The 18,333-nt window shown below is 38.7% G+C and overlaps 1 protein-coding gene across 1 annotated transcript; it reads left to right on the forward strand.

Annotated features, from left to right (window-relative positions):
• The first annotated feature begins 803 nt into the window (after positions 1 to 803).
• Positions 804 to 2,199, forward strand: insl3 (insulin-like 3 (Leydig cell)). Its single transcript, XM_087811450.1, has 2 exons — positions 804 to 1,035; positions 1,873 to 2,199. The coding sequence occupies exons 1-2, from the start codon at positions 849 to 851 to the stop codon at positions 2,070 to 2,072; spliced, it is 387 nt and encodes a 128-aa protein (XP_087667576.1). The 5' UTR covers positions 804 to 848; the 3' UTR covers positions 2,073 to 2,199.
• Positions 2,200 to 18,333: the final 16,134 nt, after the last annotated feature.

Below are 18,333 nucleotides of genomic sequence, written 5' to 3' on the forward strand. Positions count from 1 at the left end.
TTGTTGTGTGTTCAACAAATAACAAACAGGGAAAAAATCTTCAAAACGTGAGATTCTTAAATGTTTATAAGACAGTTTTCTTTTGTCGAGTTGAACCAAAAATTGAGACAGAAAGTCGCCGACACACAAACACTCACACACACATAAGATACTAGCAGAGGGTCTGAAAATGAAAAACACAATCCCTATCAAGTTCCGAAAAAGTCTTAACAACACTAATATAAGACGTACGTAGTGTTCTTTTTGGTTCTCGAAAGGCTAATTTTAGACGTGATAGCATGAGGTAAACTTCACTTTATGAAGTAGAAACATTTGTTCTTCCATTTCTATCTATTTATTTTGTTAATACATCTGTTTATTTGGTGAATTTTAACAGGATAAACCAACAGGAAGTTGTCGTGTGAACTGTAAATTAGCATTTCATTGTATTCTAAGCGTATTGTACGGATTAACTATACCTCCACTACTACACAACTACACTTAAGAGTCAACATCTGTAAGTTCATGGCCTTTTGAAAGTACGTCGTAAACACAGAGTGGAGAAGCTGAGTTTGATCACAGATGATGTGATTTTTTTTTCAGATCAAGTATCTTCTTCCATGTCCCCCGCACAGATCTTTATCTCGATGTTGTGACATTGAAAGAAACTCCTGACACTTCCACGCACAGCTGAAGATCAGGACATGCTTTTCTTTCACCAAGGCTGTCTTTCTAATAATTTGATGACACAGCGTTTTTTTTTTTTTGTTTTTTTCAAACCATGAAAATATATAAACCCCGTCACCACAGCTCTCGCTACATCAAGTCCCCCCCGAACACTTGTTTGATCCAGAAGTCCAGGCCCGGGGATGTCGCCCGCTAACTATCTGCTGTCCATGTTGGTGGTTCTGGTGTCGACGGCGAGTGTGGTCCAGACGGAGGTGAGGATCAAGATGTGCGGCCGAGAGCTGATCCGGCTCACGGTGTCCACCTGCGGGAACTCTCGCCTGAAGAGAAGCGTCCTGAGAGCAGAAGAAGGACGACTTGTCTCCGACTGTAAGTAGCTACGCTGGTGACTGACAGCTGCTGCTATTGCTGGCAATTAAAGTTTATGATTCTATTCAATTGTACATTATTATTCACAAAAGTATCAATAAATAAGTAATAAATTACATATATGAACATAAATATACAAATATAATTTTAAATTACAATAAATTGGGGACAAAAACACGTTTCAGAACAACAATTTTACTTATTTTATTTTATTTTACAAACATTAAATGAGAAAAAAAGCATGTCCTTTAAGGGAATTTGATACAAACACATTTTAATGTGCATGTTATACTGTTAATTGTTTCAAATCCATCTAAATTTGAGAAGCTAATCATCAATAAAATAGTTATTAAACCTATACTAAAGAACTTAATAAACCGTTTTTCTATATTTTTTATTCAAAGTTCAATTAATTTCTTGTGTTTAAAGTTAAATTTTCTTTTTTAATCTTCATTTTTTCCTTTTTTTCTGGATTAATATGTTTGACATACTTTACTTTATATCATAAAAATATTAAAACAGATATACAACATTTTAATATAACGTGAAACTATATTTAATTAAAAATAAATAATAAAAATAATGTATAGTAAGCAGGTTTGGACTGAAGATATCATCGTTTTGTTTTTGTTCTTCCCTTGCTTGTGACTTTTCCTTCTTCACTCTAATTTCCTCCCACGATCCAAAGGCATCCGAGGGTTAAACTGATATTTATATATGTATCGTAATAGACTGGGGTCCTGTCCAGGGTGTCCCCTGCCTCTTATCCCGAGAGTTTCTCATGATTTCTTTCCATTCCGCTGAAGTGTGACGGATGTGTCCTCCTGCTCCACACAGGGGAGCGAGTGGACGCCGTGGAGCAGCAGGAAAACCTCCTCATGTCTCCACAGTCCCCCGGGGCCCAGCGGCCCCCGGCTCCGGCTCCGGCTCGTCGCTGGTTCGCTCCGTCCTCTCGCCTCGGAAGATCTGCCAGCAAGATGGCTGACATTTGTTGTGAGAGGGGATGCAGCTTAAGAGAGCTGATCCAGTTCTGCTAGAAGCTCCTGTGACCGATGAAATCAATAAATCATGTATCGTCGCACAATACTTCCTATTTGATACATTATTTTCACACTGTGCATGTGTTGAAGTGTGAATTATATCAATAAAGGTTTGATGAATTCATCAATGGTCATGATTTTAATGTGCTTTTGGTGAATATTGAAGAAAAATATGAAAACTCCTCCAATGAAAGTCAAAGTTTCCTCGTGAAAACGTTATTTGAATAAATCTACTTTTGGACTGATGTTGAAAAATACTACAACTTAAAATATGTTAATACTATTAGTCCATATTGCATTAACTTGTTATTAATTTAACTTAAAATCAACAATAATATCATCTCAGGTCTATTGCTAACTTTATAAATATTATTACATTGTTCAAAATAGTAGTTTAGGTAACTTTAACTTCCATCACAACATGTTCCCTCACTTAAGACAAAAACCTTGTCCTTTCATTTCCATGACTTCCTGTTTTATTTTGAAAAAACTTTTTTTTTCATCATTTATTCCCTGTCAGATCATATCGTCCTTGGTGATGTTGGTGTAGCTTGTCATTGTGGCATTTTAGTCCCCATTTTTAGTAAATTCTTTTGACATTTTTTTTTCAACTTTTCGAATTAAAACGTTTTTTTTAAAGACTTCAGAAAAATCAACATTTTTTTTATTTAACGTTTGTGATGGGAATGTTTGAGGCATTTTTTCAATGAAAAAAGACAGATTTTTCTTTTTCGAAAACATGGTTTCGCTGTCATTTTTTCATTTTAGAAACTTCGATTTTGGGGCATTTTTCATTTTTTTCCAAACGAAAAAATGTCAAAGATTTTTAGGGACTTAAGAAAGTAACATTTTCTAAAAAAAGGAAGCTTATTTTTGTTTTCTGACGGTCCAGTGAATCATAAACTTCGTTTTCGCTGCATTTTTTCCATTCTAAAAGATGGTAATTTTGGGTCATTTTTACAACTTATCCGTATGAAAAAATGCCAATTTACTCCCGTCCATGTTTGAGTGACAGATAATGTTGCGTTTAACAACCAGAACTCAGATCCATAAACATGTTGGATTTATGTAACAAAAGTATTAGTCGATGAAATAAAAGCGTTTTACTGTAGAAAAAACCCTATTAAAGTCTATTTTTATTGCGTCACCCTGTCAGCCTCAGTGATGGTTTATTTTATTATCACTTCTCCGGCTTCTGTCGGCCACAACATCCCCCTCCTGTCGTGAAGATCACTCTCACTCCGGCGTCTTGTTGTGAATCGTTCAATCGTTCCCAAAATTGTTGCTTTGTCTCTTCGGGGAGGACGAGGCGCTCCGAGCTCGAGGTCCTCCTGGCAGACGGCGCTGGAAGCCTCGATCATGTTCTCCATCTGATCGGAGGAATAATATCTATATATGATCAACAACCTTCACCTCTCGTGCTGTGAGTCCATCTTTGCAGAAGCAGCAGAGACACAACTTGACTGTGACGCACACACACACACACACACACACACACACACACACACACACACACACACACACACACACACAGATGATCCAGGGATGTGTCAAACGTCATTTTGCAATTCAAAAAAGCTCCACGTGTCCATCATCCTCCATTATTTCCACTTTGAGTTTTATTCCTGGCCTCCGTGCAGAGGGAAGGACACGTGCACACGTCCACACGTGCACACGTCCACACGTCCACACGTCCACACGTCTGTTGTGTGTCCGTCAGTGTCAGCGCTGCAGGCGTGACTTCACCTTAACACACTGTCAGATACTGTTTCAAGACCAAGCTCTTGTTCTCTCGAAGTCACTCTCACCAACCACCGCCTTCATTCACCTCTTGATTGGACTTGATTCTGATCGTCAGAGGCGCTTGTGATCCACAGTGAATTTCAAGCTCATAATTCTCAGTTCAATGTCCACGTTGGATGATTGGGCCGGCCTGATTTGGCCCGCTTGCCTCAAGTTTGGAAGATAGTAAGCGAAATGTAAAATTGATTTTATTGCAATTTTTTCGAGAATTGTTGACAACATTTGTTTTCAATCCAAATTAAGCAACATTTTCTTTCTACACTATTTGTCAAATTGTGTTTTATTTTGTAAAATTGTTATTTGCTTTCGTGATTGTGTCTTTTGTTTTATTCATTTTTAATTTGTTTCTGCATTTGTGTTGTGTTTTGTAAATTTGTAACTTGCCTCTGAGATCATGTGTTTTGTTTTGTGAGTTTGTTAATTTCTTAACCATTGTTTTATTTTGTAAAATTTGAAATTTGCTTTTGTGATATTGTGTTTTGTTTTATGAATTTGTAAATTTGCTTCAGAAATTGTGTGTTTTATTGAGTTTTTTTTTTCATTTGCTTGCGTGATTGTGTTTTGTGTTGTGAATGTATTTTGTCAATCGTAATTTGCTTTTGAGAGAGCGTGTTGTAGTTTTTTGAATTTGTAAATTTTCATTAGCTAGTGTGGGTTTTGTTTTGTGAATTTGTAAACTGCTTCAGTTATTGTGTATTTAGTTTTTTGAATTTGTAATTTGTTTCTGCAATCGTGTGTTTTGTTTTGTAAATTTGTAACTTGCCTTTTTTTGTTTTGTAAGTGTTTCAATTTCTTCAACAATTGTGTTTTATTTTGTAAAATTGTATTTTACTTTCGTGATGTATGTTTTGTTTCTTGAATTTGTAACTTGCATCAGTTATTGTGTATTTAGTTTTTTGAATTTGTAAATTTCCTCTGCAATTGTGTGTTGTGAATTTGTTTCTGCGATTGTGTGTTTTGTTTTTGTAAATTTGTAACTTGCCTTGTTTTGTGAGTTTTTCAATTTCTTCACCAATTGTGTTTTATTTTGTAAAATTGAATTTTACTTTCGTGATTGTGTGTTTTGTTTCTTGAATTTGTAACTTGCTTCAACGATTGTGTGTTTTGTGTTTTGAATTTGTAACTTGCTTAAGTGATTGTTGGTTTAGTGAATTTGCCGTTGTCTTGAGTGATTGTGTTATATTTAATGAATTTGTGATTTGTTTCAGTGATTGTGATGTTTTTTTTAGTTTTTTAAGTTGTTTCTACAATAGTGTTTTGTTTTGTAATTTTCTAAAGCCTTCTTTTTGCCTCTGCATCGGCACTTTAAAAAGCTTGTTGAAAACAAACAAGAACAAATGTTGACAGCGATTCCAAAATGTACCAGATTGTTTTTCATCATGTTTAGCTAGCAATGCTAATGATAGTGATTCGTATTTTATCCTTATCTTATCTGTTTGTATCGTTCCTCAGGAGGGGCTCAAGGGGGACTTTCGGTGTTTCATGAGATACTTTTCTTAGTCGCTCCTATTATGTGTGTTGTGCGAGCGAGTTCTTGAACAACTACTCAGTGTTTTACGCACAAATCCAACACATGCTCACACACGTGTCTTAACCAACCTTACAAAGATCCAACTTCAGCCAGAAACATGAATCACAATCGTCTGATTTATTCTGGTCTCGTGTTCTCTCTCGTCAAGACAACATTATGACCAGCAGTGACAGCTTCGGCAGTGATCAGTGGATCCCTGGGGAGGAACCGACAGAACCACCAGCAGCTCTGATCATCCGCGGCTCTGGGTTCTGCTATTTCAGGCTCCTCATCAAAAAGATTCTGTAAATAAACACAACTTTTATCAAGGAAAACATCTATTTTTGTGAGACGTGTATTTATAAAAGTTTGATGCATCAGATGTTAAATCAGTGTAATTATTAACATGCTTTTATGATATAAATTGAACAATATTTAATAAATATTTCAGCTTGAAGCTTCTTATCTGGATCATTGATGAGGGATTCATGTTTTATTTGAGTTACATTCACTCTCTGCCTGAACGACTCATCATTCTTTGGTGAAGAAGTTGCGGGTGTCGACCGCTAGAGGGCGGTATGTCAGCAGGTGCTGCTGCTGCAGCTGCAAGACTGCTGCAGATCTCACAGCTGGGGCTAAAAATAGAACACAACAAAAGAAGCTTTTCTTGTTCACAACAATTCGACGACGTCTGTCTTTGTAGGTTATTAAAAAACAGTCACCGTGACACTGTGGGCGGAAAAATGAGCTGAGCCAAAAGACACAGCAGCGCATCTACTTTCATAGTCGATCTTGTTTGTTAGGAATAATAAATATTCTGGTTTAATAATATTTGCACAAAGAAAAATACAAGTCTTGACTTCGAATACAACGTAATAGAATGAATATATATATATTAAAAAGCGACAGAATCTTACATTTTATCAGAAAAAAAGCATTCCTAGTAGTATTTGATATTTAAGAAAATAAAACACAACAATTAAATGTCATGTTTTAAGGCTGGAAAACCCCGGTATGGGGTTCCCTCTCTAGTTTCAGGTCGGACACCTAAGCCCCGGAGGAAGTACCTGCGGCAGGTAACAATGAGAATGCTTTTTAAGAAATGGAACCATCACCCCAAGGTCACTCCCAGTAAGTGGAGCCATTAACAAACGCACAGACATAATGGCCGCTGCTGCCTCTGCTGGTAAGTGTGCCATTAACAGCAGCTCACCTGAGCCTCGACAGGTGTCGGCTGGAAGGGCGGGACAGACGCCTGTCACTCTTCATATGTCGCCCCGATCAATTTTTAATAGAGATCAATGCGTTCTATTTTTGGAATATAGTGTTTTTATTTTGACAAAAAGTGTGTCGATTGTTTTGTTGCTCAGCAGTTCTGGCTTGAAAAACGTGTATAAAATATTCACTCTTTTCATTTCTCCCTCATTTATTTATACTTTCTTATGCTAGAATAGAGGCTCAGGCTTGGACTTTATTTAACCCCCTTCAAATGTATTTAAAGTTTAAACATTTCTTGTATAAAACCATTAATAGATGATAAAAGGAGAATTAACAATACAAAAATGAACGAGAAGTACACATATTTTATACTTAACATTTTTTATCAATCAATGTTATTTTTGTTTTCATTGTAATTTTCTTTGTTATTCCTGTCATTATTTTTATTAAACTTTATCAATGTACATTTCATTTTCAGTTTTTTGTAACCATAGTGATAAACAGGAAATATTTTTAAAAAAAGATCAATGCACTGTATAGAGATAAAACAATATAATGTAACAAAACAAAACATTATAATTGTAATTATAATACAATAATGGGAACAGGTATAAACTGGTAATAGGAGAGGGAAAAATGATAAAATAAATAATTTAATTTTCAGTTTTTCGTAACCATAGTGATAAACAGGAAGTATTAAAAAAAAAAGATCAATGCACTTTATAGAGATAAATATTTGTATAATGTAACAAAACAAAACAAAACGTTATAATTGTAATTATAATACAATAATGGGAGAGGGAGAAAATATAAAATAAATCATTTAATTTAATTGTTAAAATCATATAAAGATACATTCATAAAAAACAGAAAAAGTAGATTTAACTTAAATAAACAAATATATAAAAACATTAAAACACATACTTAAGATGTAGCATAAAGCGGAGGACAATAGTGGAAAGATTGAAACAGTCAGAGGACAAAACTACACAGTTTTATACTGAAGAGTTTATCACGAGTGCCAGACAAATACTCAGGGCTGTACTTAAACTTGAGAGCTTTTTTAAATGTGTTATCTGTGTGACCTCCAAACACGAGCCTCATCCTGCAGAGGAAGAGAAAACTGTCTCATGTCTGGATGCATGATTCAAACTCTGATCAACCGCTGGATCTCGACTCTCTCTCCGGTTCTCCTCCTACAAACCCCCTAAAGTCTCAAAGAAACTCCCCCTCAGCCTCTCATCTCTTTCATATTTCTATCGTTTGCCCTCCTGAATCCCCTCTTCTCCACCTGCCCCCTCCTCCCTCTGTGTAGGTGGCTACTCTCCGCGGCATTTTTTCCTTCTTCATCCATCTTTTTTTTCCCTCTTTTTTTTTCTTGCTCCGGTGGTCCTGCTATGCATAATCAAGTCGCTGCTGCGAGTGCATCCTCTCATCCATCCTCCACACTTCCATCCTACCTCTGTAAATATAAAAACGATGAGGAGCCCTTCCTCACCCTTTCCCTTCCCCGCCCTCACCTCGAGGGCGAGAGTCTCTTCCGTCCCGTTAAATGATAATGTTAAGATGCTAAATCACACCGGCTGTCACCGCCTCCGTCCCCGCCTCGCTCCGGCCCGGGCTCGGGTTTCACTTTGCTCTGTCATCCTATCCGGTCGCCCTCATCAATACTCAATGCAGGAGCTTCATCTGCCCGAGTATTTCTGGTCAGGCATGAGGCGGAGCCGTGTTCGGGGGCCTCGCGGACACCATGTAAACGTGCATCTTAATGAGGCCGCGGGATCGGACTTCAGCTCTTTTTCACTTATTTAACGAGTCAAACCGTGGAAGGTGTCGCGCGCTGACGTCCCTCTGCCTTCTGGTCAGAGATCGAGGCCTGCAGGGCCGTATTTACGAGGACTTTGCTTGTGTTCTTTTATTTTCTGATCATTCTTTTGGAGAGAGTTTGATAACTTTGACAAAAAAGTGTTTGCATGAAAGATGATGTAAATGAATTATATTAGTCGCACTAAAATTGGAGTTTCAAAATTAAAGAGAAATTATTTTAAAATGCGGCGTCTACATTAGCTTGATCCAAAACCAGCACAAGCTTTCGTGCTACCCCTTAACCATTGTGTTATCTCAGGGTCAAAGTGAACGACCTCCACCACTCCATATGTATTTCAGGTAGCCAAGGAGATTGTGGGACAAGGGATAGCACAAACACATTTGTTTTCGGAGCTTCAAGTCACCTTTACCCGGAGATAACACAAGGGATACCACAAACACATTTGTTTCCGGGCCTTTGTGTCACCTTGACCCAGAGATAACACAATGGATACCACAAACACATTTGTTTTCGGGGCTCAAGTCACCCTGACCCGTAGATAACACAAGGGATACCACAAACTTATTTGTTTTTTTGGGGCTTCAAGTCACTTTGACCCAGAGATAACACAAGGGATACGACAAACACATTTGTTTTCGGGGCTTCAAGTCACTTTTACCCAGAGACAACACAAGGGATACCACAAACCCGTTTGTTTTCGGGCCTTTGGGTCACCTTGACCCGGAGATAACACAAGGGATATCACAAACACATTTGTTTTCAGGCTATTGGGTATTTAAGTCGTGACACAGTCTCCAATAATCTCCATTGTCAATATCCCTTAGTGTTGTGTTCCGCATTGTTATGACTGATCTGAAACTAATGCTAACCCTGTTACGGAATGGTTAGGGTTAGGGTTAGCATTGAGTAAAAAAACAAACTAAAAACTACTTAAGTACCTCTTTTTTCTCAGGTTGCACTCACTGTCATGTTGGGTAAAAATGTGCATGTGGTGGTCGACTGGTGCGTCTCTGTAAGAGACTATTATTGGTATATTAGCAGGGATTGTGTTGCCAAGACAACCACGAGGAAGTTGTTGTAAACAGAGACTTTAGCTTGTGTTGTTCAGTACATTAAACAACAAAGAAGCTAAAGCTAAAGCTAGCAAGAAGTGTGCTTGCTAGCTGAGGCCGACGCTATTTGTTACTTCAAGATTCATTTTCAAAGCCTCTGTAAGGACGTGTTAATCCAACAGAACTTCCACAGACGATACATCGTGGTCAGTGATTCACAAAGAGCTTTATGAATATTTAAAGCAGGCGTTTCGATGAATGGCGGCCGCTGGACGGCGACCAAAGCGGCGAAGAGGTGAAGATCAGGTAAGAGCTCATTCATGGTTCTATGGATCTCATAGCCATGAATACTGAGTTCCCGTGTCGGACGTTTCAACCGCTTCCTTGAGCCAAGACTTGAAAGTAATCCAAGGCCATCTGCCGGGTAGATCCTTCGATATGCTAATCAGTCGGACATTTTTTTTTCCTACTCTTCAGCCTTGAGATATTTGGCAGTTTGTTCCGAAAACAAGGGGCAGAATTATCGTGGACGAGGTCAGTGGTTTGAAGATCTCAAGTTGATGACAACTTTACTTTAAGGTAACTTTACTTATGTTCTACTCACCCTCATGTCGACCAAGGGTTTGGATTATTTTCAGAGTGATCTGTTTCTTTTTAGAGTTATAGACAAATATGTTTGTTCATTTTAATGTAGCGACGGGAGCTCAGGGTCATCTTCCTCCAAAATTACAAGTTTAAAGACATCGAAATATCTCCATACTTCTTGACTGTAAAGTCTTGTATTGCATCGACATGAGGAATGGTTCCGAAAGAAATTAATTAAAATTGTACGGATGTTGCTAGACTAGCCTAGATCTTGCCAATGAGCACTGACTTGTAACGTGTTTCACTGAGGGACTGATGAACTTTTGCTACAAACCAGCTTAAAATATAGACTTTTTAAACTTTTTTCGGAACAATTTCTAACGCGAAAGCTTCGATAAAAGATGCAGACGAGCAGTATGGAGGTATTTGTGTGTTTTAGGTGTCTTTTTTTGGACGAAGATAAAGACAAATACAACTGAGCTCCAGTTGCTACATTAAAATGAACACACATTTTGGTCTATAACTCTAAAAAGGAACAGCAACAGTAAATAATTCCAAGCCGTAGTCGACATGAGGGTGAGTAGAAAATGAGTGAACTTTGAATTTTTGGTTGAACTATCACTTTTAATGACGTATTAGAATGTATAACTCATCGGATCCTGGCCTTTAAAAAAAATAAAAAAAATAGCCTTATTGGCCAATTTCACCAACATTTTATCAAAACGCTAGTTCCTCTTTCATAAGATGGTCCCAAAAAGATTTGGGTTTGACTGATTTTCTCTAGTTTACAGGTTTATTTTTGAGTTAAATTGACTTAACTACTTATTTTAACAGGAAAAAATCAATCATTAGAAAGAAAGTTGGACCTTTCAGCTAATTTTGGATTAAAACACAGAAAAAAATGCAATGTTATCCTCAAAAATAAAAAATATATAACACTAAAAACCTACTAAAGTATTATTCGGGTCCCTTCAGGAAAAATACCACTGTACCATGCATGAGGTTGTTTTCGGTTGTTCTCCCTGCACAGCTTGTTTTGGAACGTTCCATCAAACATACATTCAGTTTTTCCTTCAGTCATAAATTACCTCAATGATTCTCGGGCAATCCAGTAATGCCCTTTTTGACTCCCAGTTCAGCTCCCATGTATACACTCCTAATCCATCTTGTACGGCGTCAGCATCAATAACTCAAAGTCAGCCTGGCTTTGATCCCCATCTTAATTACAGTAATGCTGTAAACAAATCAAAGTTTAACTACACAACCTTGAATAAATCATAGACTTGATCCCGGCGCTGCTCCTGTGCATGTTGTTCCACACTTTCTTTCTCTCTCTTTGATCGCCAGCCATCGCAAGAATATTCCCAAACTGGACATCAATAGTTTTCTTTTTACCCCAACAGTTTAATACTTCAGGGGTTCTTCCAAGTCCTCACTTCAATTTTAGATTCCTGGATTAGTTGAAAAAGAATAATTTTAAGTACATCTCTGGTGTTTTCTTTTAATACAGTTTGCAAGTATTTTCAGCCATTTTCTTCTCTACATTTGTGTCGCAGGGGCAGCAGCCCATCTCTAGAAGCCCAGGACATCGATGTCTTCTTGGAGTATGATGTTCCCAGAACAACCAATTACATATGATCTTAGACAGATTCTGATCTTCGAAGAACACTTAAAGCTAGCACAGTTTTGGACTAGCTAAGCTAGCTAAGCATATCACATTGTTTAACTTTTATTTCACTTCACATTAAAGTCGTAAACGTGTCTTTTCCTGTATCTATTATGCATCATTTTTTTACTCCAAAAAATACTATTAATGAATTACTGTGTCGGCATTAGCCTGTTTGAGGCCTTGGCTCCTGCGAGATTTTGTGTGAGACCTGCTGTCGTCTGTGATGCCACTAAAGATAACAGTGTATTTGTAATAATCAAATTATTATGGGGTCTTACAAATTGAGGATACAATATTAGCTTTGCTACATGTAGCATAGCAAGCTAAACTTGCAAGAAACACATCCCTATAGCACTGACTTGTTATTTTTGAAACAAGAAATGCTGGATATATTGATGTCAATAATAAACCCTGATTTTAAAACTTATTTTTGCGGGGTGTCGTTGAACGCAGCACTGCAATTACCCTTAAGGGGGCGAAAATAGGGGCTGAAATAAAAATGTTTTCTTGGTAGTATATAAATATATTTACTCCTGATCTGATAATCTACCTGTCTGCAGAAACAGAAGAATGAAAGCACAGTAAAGTCTGAAGAAGGGAGTCGCTTCTCCACCTCCTCCTCCTCTTTTTTTTTTCTTCTCTCTACAGAAACTTACAAAAAGAAACATGTAAGCCTTGAAAATCCTTTCTTACAGCTGCAGCTTTAGAACACAATCCACCGCCGTCCATGATGAAGAGGCAACCGGCGTAAAATCCAATTGTAGGTTTATGGAGATGGAGGAGATGAATGCCTCGCTCCCTTTTTTTCTTTCATGTATGTGGACACTTGTAGACGGAAGACTTAAAGGCAAAAACACCCACAATGATACACGATGCTGAGCAACACTGCGAGGATGTTTTTTCCACAGCCTGGATCTGGTCTCAGTGGGCAGAGCTTCACTGCCGATGGTGAGGCCTCCTCCGTCCAAGAGTCATCCCAGTTTATTCTCATCAGCTGCTGGGAGATGGATGAAGATGAAATGTTTATGTTTGTTTTTCTTGTCTGCAAATAAATATCGTTCTTTATTGTGAAACAAAGTAATCAATCAGTTGCAAAACACCGTAGTAGTAGTTGCAGTACATCGAACGTCCACTTGAGGCTTGCTGCAGAAAATGATACTTAAGATACTTTTATCTCCTTGAAAATAATCATCAACTATACACTGTTTATTTAAAATAACGATTTGATTCCTCTTCATGACTTTTCGTGAATTTGCTTAAAAGGGCTCTGGTTACAGTAGACGTTAGCACGTATTAGCCGCCAAAAATTGAAAGACTTATTTTCCAAAAATGGCAGCTAAAATGTACATTTATATTTATACATTTAGACAATTTTCTCCAAAACAAATACCAACGATTTTTACCAATTCAAACACACAGTTTCACAACCATGGTAGTAGGCTGTAACGCAATTCCCCATCTTACCACCAGGAGCACTCAGGGTTAAGTGTCTTGCTCAGGGACACAACGACACAATCTTGTGGAGCTGGGATTGAACCAACAACTTCTTCGTAAAAGTGATACTAGGTCTATATCATATATATTGTCTATAATTGTCTATTAAGTCCATATCATACATCGTCTATGTGTATCGGCAACATTTAACTGCCGAGCTGCAAGTTGTTTATTACAAGATTAAATCACGAATGTTTATAGTTGTTGATTGACAGATCAGAAAACATCCAATAGGAAAAGGAAGGAGGCGGAACTCATAGCAAAGCATGTCAAATGTATGGCTAATACGTCTCATCTTAAAAGTAAGTATAACATAAAGTATTCAAGCCAACAATGCATTTGTTGAGTGTATTTTTGGTGTAATAAACATTTGAAATGTATACAATAAAGAGTTTTTGCTTAGTCTTTGTGAAACTAATAAGACGATGAACACATATTTAGTTTTAGATTTTTAAACTTCTAAGTTTTGTTGCAGCGTGTGTGTTGTCAAACACTCACAGGCAAACACACACACACACACACACACACACACACACACACGCACACACACAAACAACATATCCTCTTTTCCTCTGTTTCGTTTCGGCATCCATCACTGTCCGCGGCAATGGACTGCGAAACAAATTTCTATCACTATACATTACAGGTTAAGAAAGAGAGCTGGGAATGCCTTATATATGCCGGCTTCGATTTTTATGTAGTGTCTATGGCCTCGTCCATCATTCCTGCGCTCGGCACCCTTGTGCGCCGGGTCCCTGACGAGATGTTGTCTTGGCACCGCCATTAATCATCCCACACTTGCCCGGACCCCGTGCCCGGCGTGCGGCGGGAGGCATGTGCCGTAGCCGCAGGACTTCTCCTCCTCAACCGCCCGGTTCCGGCGAGCGCCTCTCCTGTGACTCCATGATGGCGAGGCCATCGTCGGCGCCATTCGTCATTTAAATGGTACATTTAGAGTTCCGTATCCGGGCCTGGACCGCAATCCTTGCATGACCTCACAGGATGAAATTTTCTTAACGCTGCAGCTTAACAAAGATAAATCAGTGCTTTTTACTGGGGGAAAATGTACCTCTATTTACACATTTATTTTCTTTGCGCTTGATGGAGTCTACTGACTCCTTTAAGAAACATCTTAAGACGTTTCTATTTGTTCAGGCTTTTCCTTGATTTTCTGGAACTCCTGTGTTGTTCTCAGTATTATCTTGATCTTTAAAGTATATACTTTTTTGAGTATTGTTTTGATTGTTAAAGTGCTTTGTGACCCTGGTCTGGAAAAGCGCTATATAAATAAATATTACTTACTTACTTACTTAAAAAGATGATATATAAAGAGAGTAATTGATACATATCAGTGTTGAGCCGAATACATTTTAACCCTCTCAGGATTCCATTAAGAAACTGACTAAAAATATAATTTTTTTTAAAGGGAACATGAAGGCAAATTCTAACCGTAAACCATTTAAATATACTTTACTTCTAGGAGTGTAACGAAATTGAATTTCAACCAAAACATCAAACGAAGGCACAGGAAAAAAAGGATCAAGGGAGCTTTGGAAGAACCGAAAAGGTCCCGTTAAAAATGACCCTGCATGTTAACAAGATGGAGAAAGACATGATACAATCATTATTAAACACAACTATCTCAAAGACAAGCCACTGCCAAACAAATGTATGGCCTGTGATATAATTTTTTGAGGCATTTTTAAGCCAAAAAGATTATTCTGAAACAACAACCAAAAATCAAGTGAGATTTATCTGTTTTCTATCTTTTTGTAAAGCAAAACACTATTATTTCTGACACTAAAATCTATGTAAGTAAGTAATTTCTATTTGTATTTTCTAGACCAGGGTCACAAAACGCTTAAACAGTCAAAACAATATTCAATAAAGTATATACTATATATATATAGGGCAAGATAATGTCTTACCATGAGTGTGACTACTTCGTTTCAACCCAATTTTCTCTCTCTTCGATACATGGACCAAGTTTCGAGTCACAACATGGAGAAGATTTATACTTTTAGATAGTGCAGCTGCAGGGAAGTCTAAGAATAGTGCGTAAAAGAATTTGGCTTTTGATCATGAAGTCTAATTTTAGACACATTTGATTCGTCGAGCACAAAAGCCCTTTTCTATTTTTTTTTTATTGTACTACCTTACGTCCTTCAATAAAATCTTATTCCATGATTAAACTTGGAATCTTGTCAGTAATGATATTTGAGCTTCTGTCTGAGATCAAGTCTTTTGGCCAACATTACATTTATTTAGGGCCAACTATTGATTTAACAATAAAATATACTTTATATTAATTATCAGAATATTCTGGGCCAGGTAAAAAGACTTGGCCTTAAGTTTAAGACGTGCATTAATGTCCTTATAGAGAGCAGGAGTGTGTATTGGCCAGAATGTGGTGATATGAACCATATCACGATACAGTGTCAACGATACGATATATTGCGATATATTTGTGGTATCGACAGAGAACTGGACTCTGTCGTTGCAGAATTTACAGACCAAATGACTCTTGATGAAGTCGTAACTGCCCTCATTTGTTTTGAAACCAAAATATATCCAAACATCAGCTTGCTGAAGCCGACTGTATCCTCTCGTCCTCAGTCATCGGTAGGATCTTGCAGGATTTCACTGTCCCTTCAGCTGCCGACCGTACGTTTTATGCGACACAATTATGAATTTATAGATGTTAATTACATTTTATGAAGATAAAGCGATATATTGTTGTTTCGATAGTTTCTCAAACCTATAACACACAGTCTCACGAAGTGCTCTGCGTGATCAAAGAGCTATAAAAGAACATCATCGGTGGTCTTTTGTGGGGTTTCTTGGCGAGTGCAACACACGAGGATTCCTCGCATCACTGCCTCACCCGCTGATACTATCTCCCCTCTACTCAATAGTGGGGGATTATGAAGGAAAGAGAACAACTTTGTCCTTCACACTTCACTGTGAAAGTCACCGATCCTATCATTGAGCAGGGGGGACTGTAGGGGGGACTGTAGGGGGGGGGGGGGTGAAGGTATAGGCAAGAGTGGGGGCCAATTAGGCCAGATAACTTCTCCGCCACCACTCCCATCCCGAGTCTCGCACTATTCCCAGTGATCCCGTCCACTTAATGTTCTGTGAAATCACATCCCACTCCCCGGAGGAAAGGAATAGAGGAAATCAGAACAATTCCAAGAGAGGCGGCACCGGGGGGACAGGAAGGGGGGAGGAGGGAAGAGGGGGGGGGGACACCGGTCGTGACACCGGGATGAGGCGGTGGTGCTGATGGATAGCAAGCACATCTGTCTGGCTTATTACGAAACAACAACCGGACCCAATCAGACATCGGATGAGAAATCTTTGTGACAGTGGACTAAAAATAAGGCGGCGGCTGATTTGTGAGCGTTAAACAGGAAGAGTCTTGCAAGTAAATCCACAGGTTATAGAAGATTATGAATTATTTTCTTACCAGGGGACACCCATCCTGTCGTATCACCACATCTCTGATGGTGATCTGTCTGTTTTTGAGGCAGGATGGGTGACCCGGCCGTCCGCCGAGGACGTCCAGTAAAACGGAGGTAGTCAGAATCCGAGGGGCCTCCTGAGACGTGACGGGAAGTCGGCTGTCAGAGGGGCCGGAGACACACCACGAATACAAAAAGAAAGACGTTGGTCAAACGGCTCAGACAAGGACGGACGGGCGAGGGTGACACTCGCAGGACACGAGGACTCGCTGGCAGGCGGGGCAGGAGAGAAATCCAGACATCAGCTCGGATTAGATGAAGGGGAAGAGACGGATTTGTTCTCCGAACCTCTACACACCTTGAGGACCCTTTAGCTAGGAAGCAACCGCTAAACCCCCCCCCCTCCGCCCCCCCACTGAGTTAGCAGTGAGGGGCCCTTCAGAACTCGGCGAGTGGCTTTAAGGGGAGATTGAGAGAGACAGAGGTCCAGCATTTTTCCAGCAAAGATATTATCTGGGGCTTTTTTTCATTAGGACACAAGGCAGCATTATCAGGCAGAACATCTGAATTTACCCTCAGACACGACGCTCTTTCTATCACATCTCTGCAATCATTTCTAATGCACTCCGTCTCCTCTGCCCCCCCCACCCTCGCCGCTCACCCACTCAATCAGACAGCCTGTTTTTATCCTCCTCTACCTCTACCGACTCTTTTGTTTTTGTCTTTCACCTTCTCCATTTACCCTCCTTCATCATCAGCCCTCGACACAATTAAGCAGAGCGTCACGGTTTAAACGCTTCCTGCAATGTTACCGTCATTTAATTCTTAGTCAATGAAGGTTGTCGCTGGTTTTAGTCAGTAATTCGGAGACACTGTTTACGTCAGGCTGTTATTTACTGTCTTAAAATAAATTATTGATTCCAAACGACTAGTGTCTCACTGGGGATGATGTGGTAACTTCTTTGTTTCAGAGGTACTACGTCACTGCTACTGCTATTACTGTCAGTACACGATCCGGGAAATCTGCTTGATCCGGGAATGCATGCGCCGCGACATATTTCGATCCTGCATGTTTTAACAGCCACTAGATTTGGACAAAAATATAGCGTGGAACACGATCCATGTACGCATGTGTGTGGCATTCAAAATACTCAACTTTATTTATATAGCCGGTGACGTAGCGTCTCCTCGAGTTTCAAATAATCGATTTTATGAAAGATAAGAGGAAAATAATTCATCGTGTCTATACATTCTACTGGTTAAAATCAACTATTGAGATGTTCCAGGGAAAGTTTTTGTTGGCCAGCATGTCCGTTTAAGTTTAGAAAATATGACGTGAGCTTCGCTGTTGTTTGTTTGTGTCGGTGATCGCAGTTAAAAAAAAAAGTGTCCAGAAAACTCTAGTTTATTTTGGAAAATCCCAGTTTATCACAGGCTAAATAATTGCGTCATGTTTCAACCGAATGAAAACGTCCTGATGTTTTACAGTAGAGTAAAGCTTAGAACATATTGCCTTGTTGAGTCTCGAAACATCGAATTTATGAAAGATATATATATATATATATAATATAATAAAAAAACAAATAATGGAGTCTGTGTACGTTTACTCTCAAACATCCGTTTTTTACGACCTGT

The sequence above is a fragment of the Callionymus lyra genome, chromosome 16, assembly GCF_982586985.1.
Source record: "Callionymus lyra chromosome 16, fCalLyr1.hap1.1, whole genome shotgun sequence".
Lineage (NCBI taxonomy): Eukaryota > Metazoa > Chordata > Actinopteri > Syngnathiformes > Callionymidae > Callionymus > Callionymus lyra.

Excerpts from the sequence above, each read along its gene's own strand:
- insl3 (XM_087811450.1), top strand. The coding sequence starts at position 849 with ATGTCGCCCGCTAACTATCTGCTGTCCATGTTGGTGGTTCTGGTGTCG. Across the intron at positions 1,036-1,872 it reads AGGACGACTTGTCTCCGACT|GGGAGCGAGTGGACGCCGTG; the intron begins GTAAGTAGCTAC and ends TGCTCCACACAG.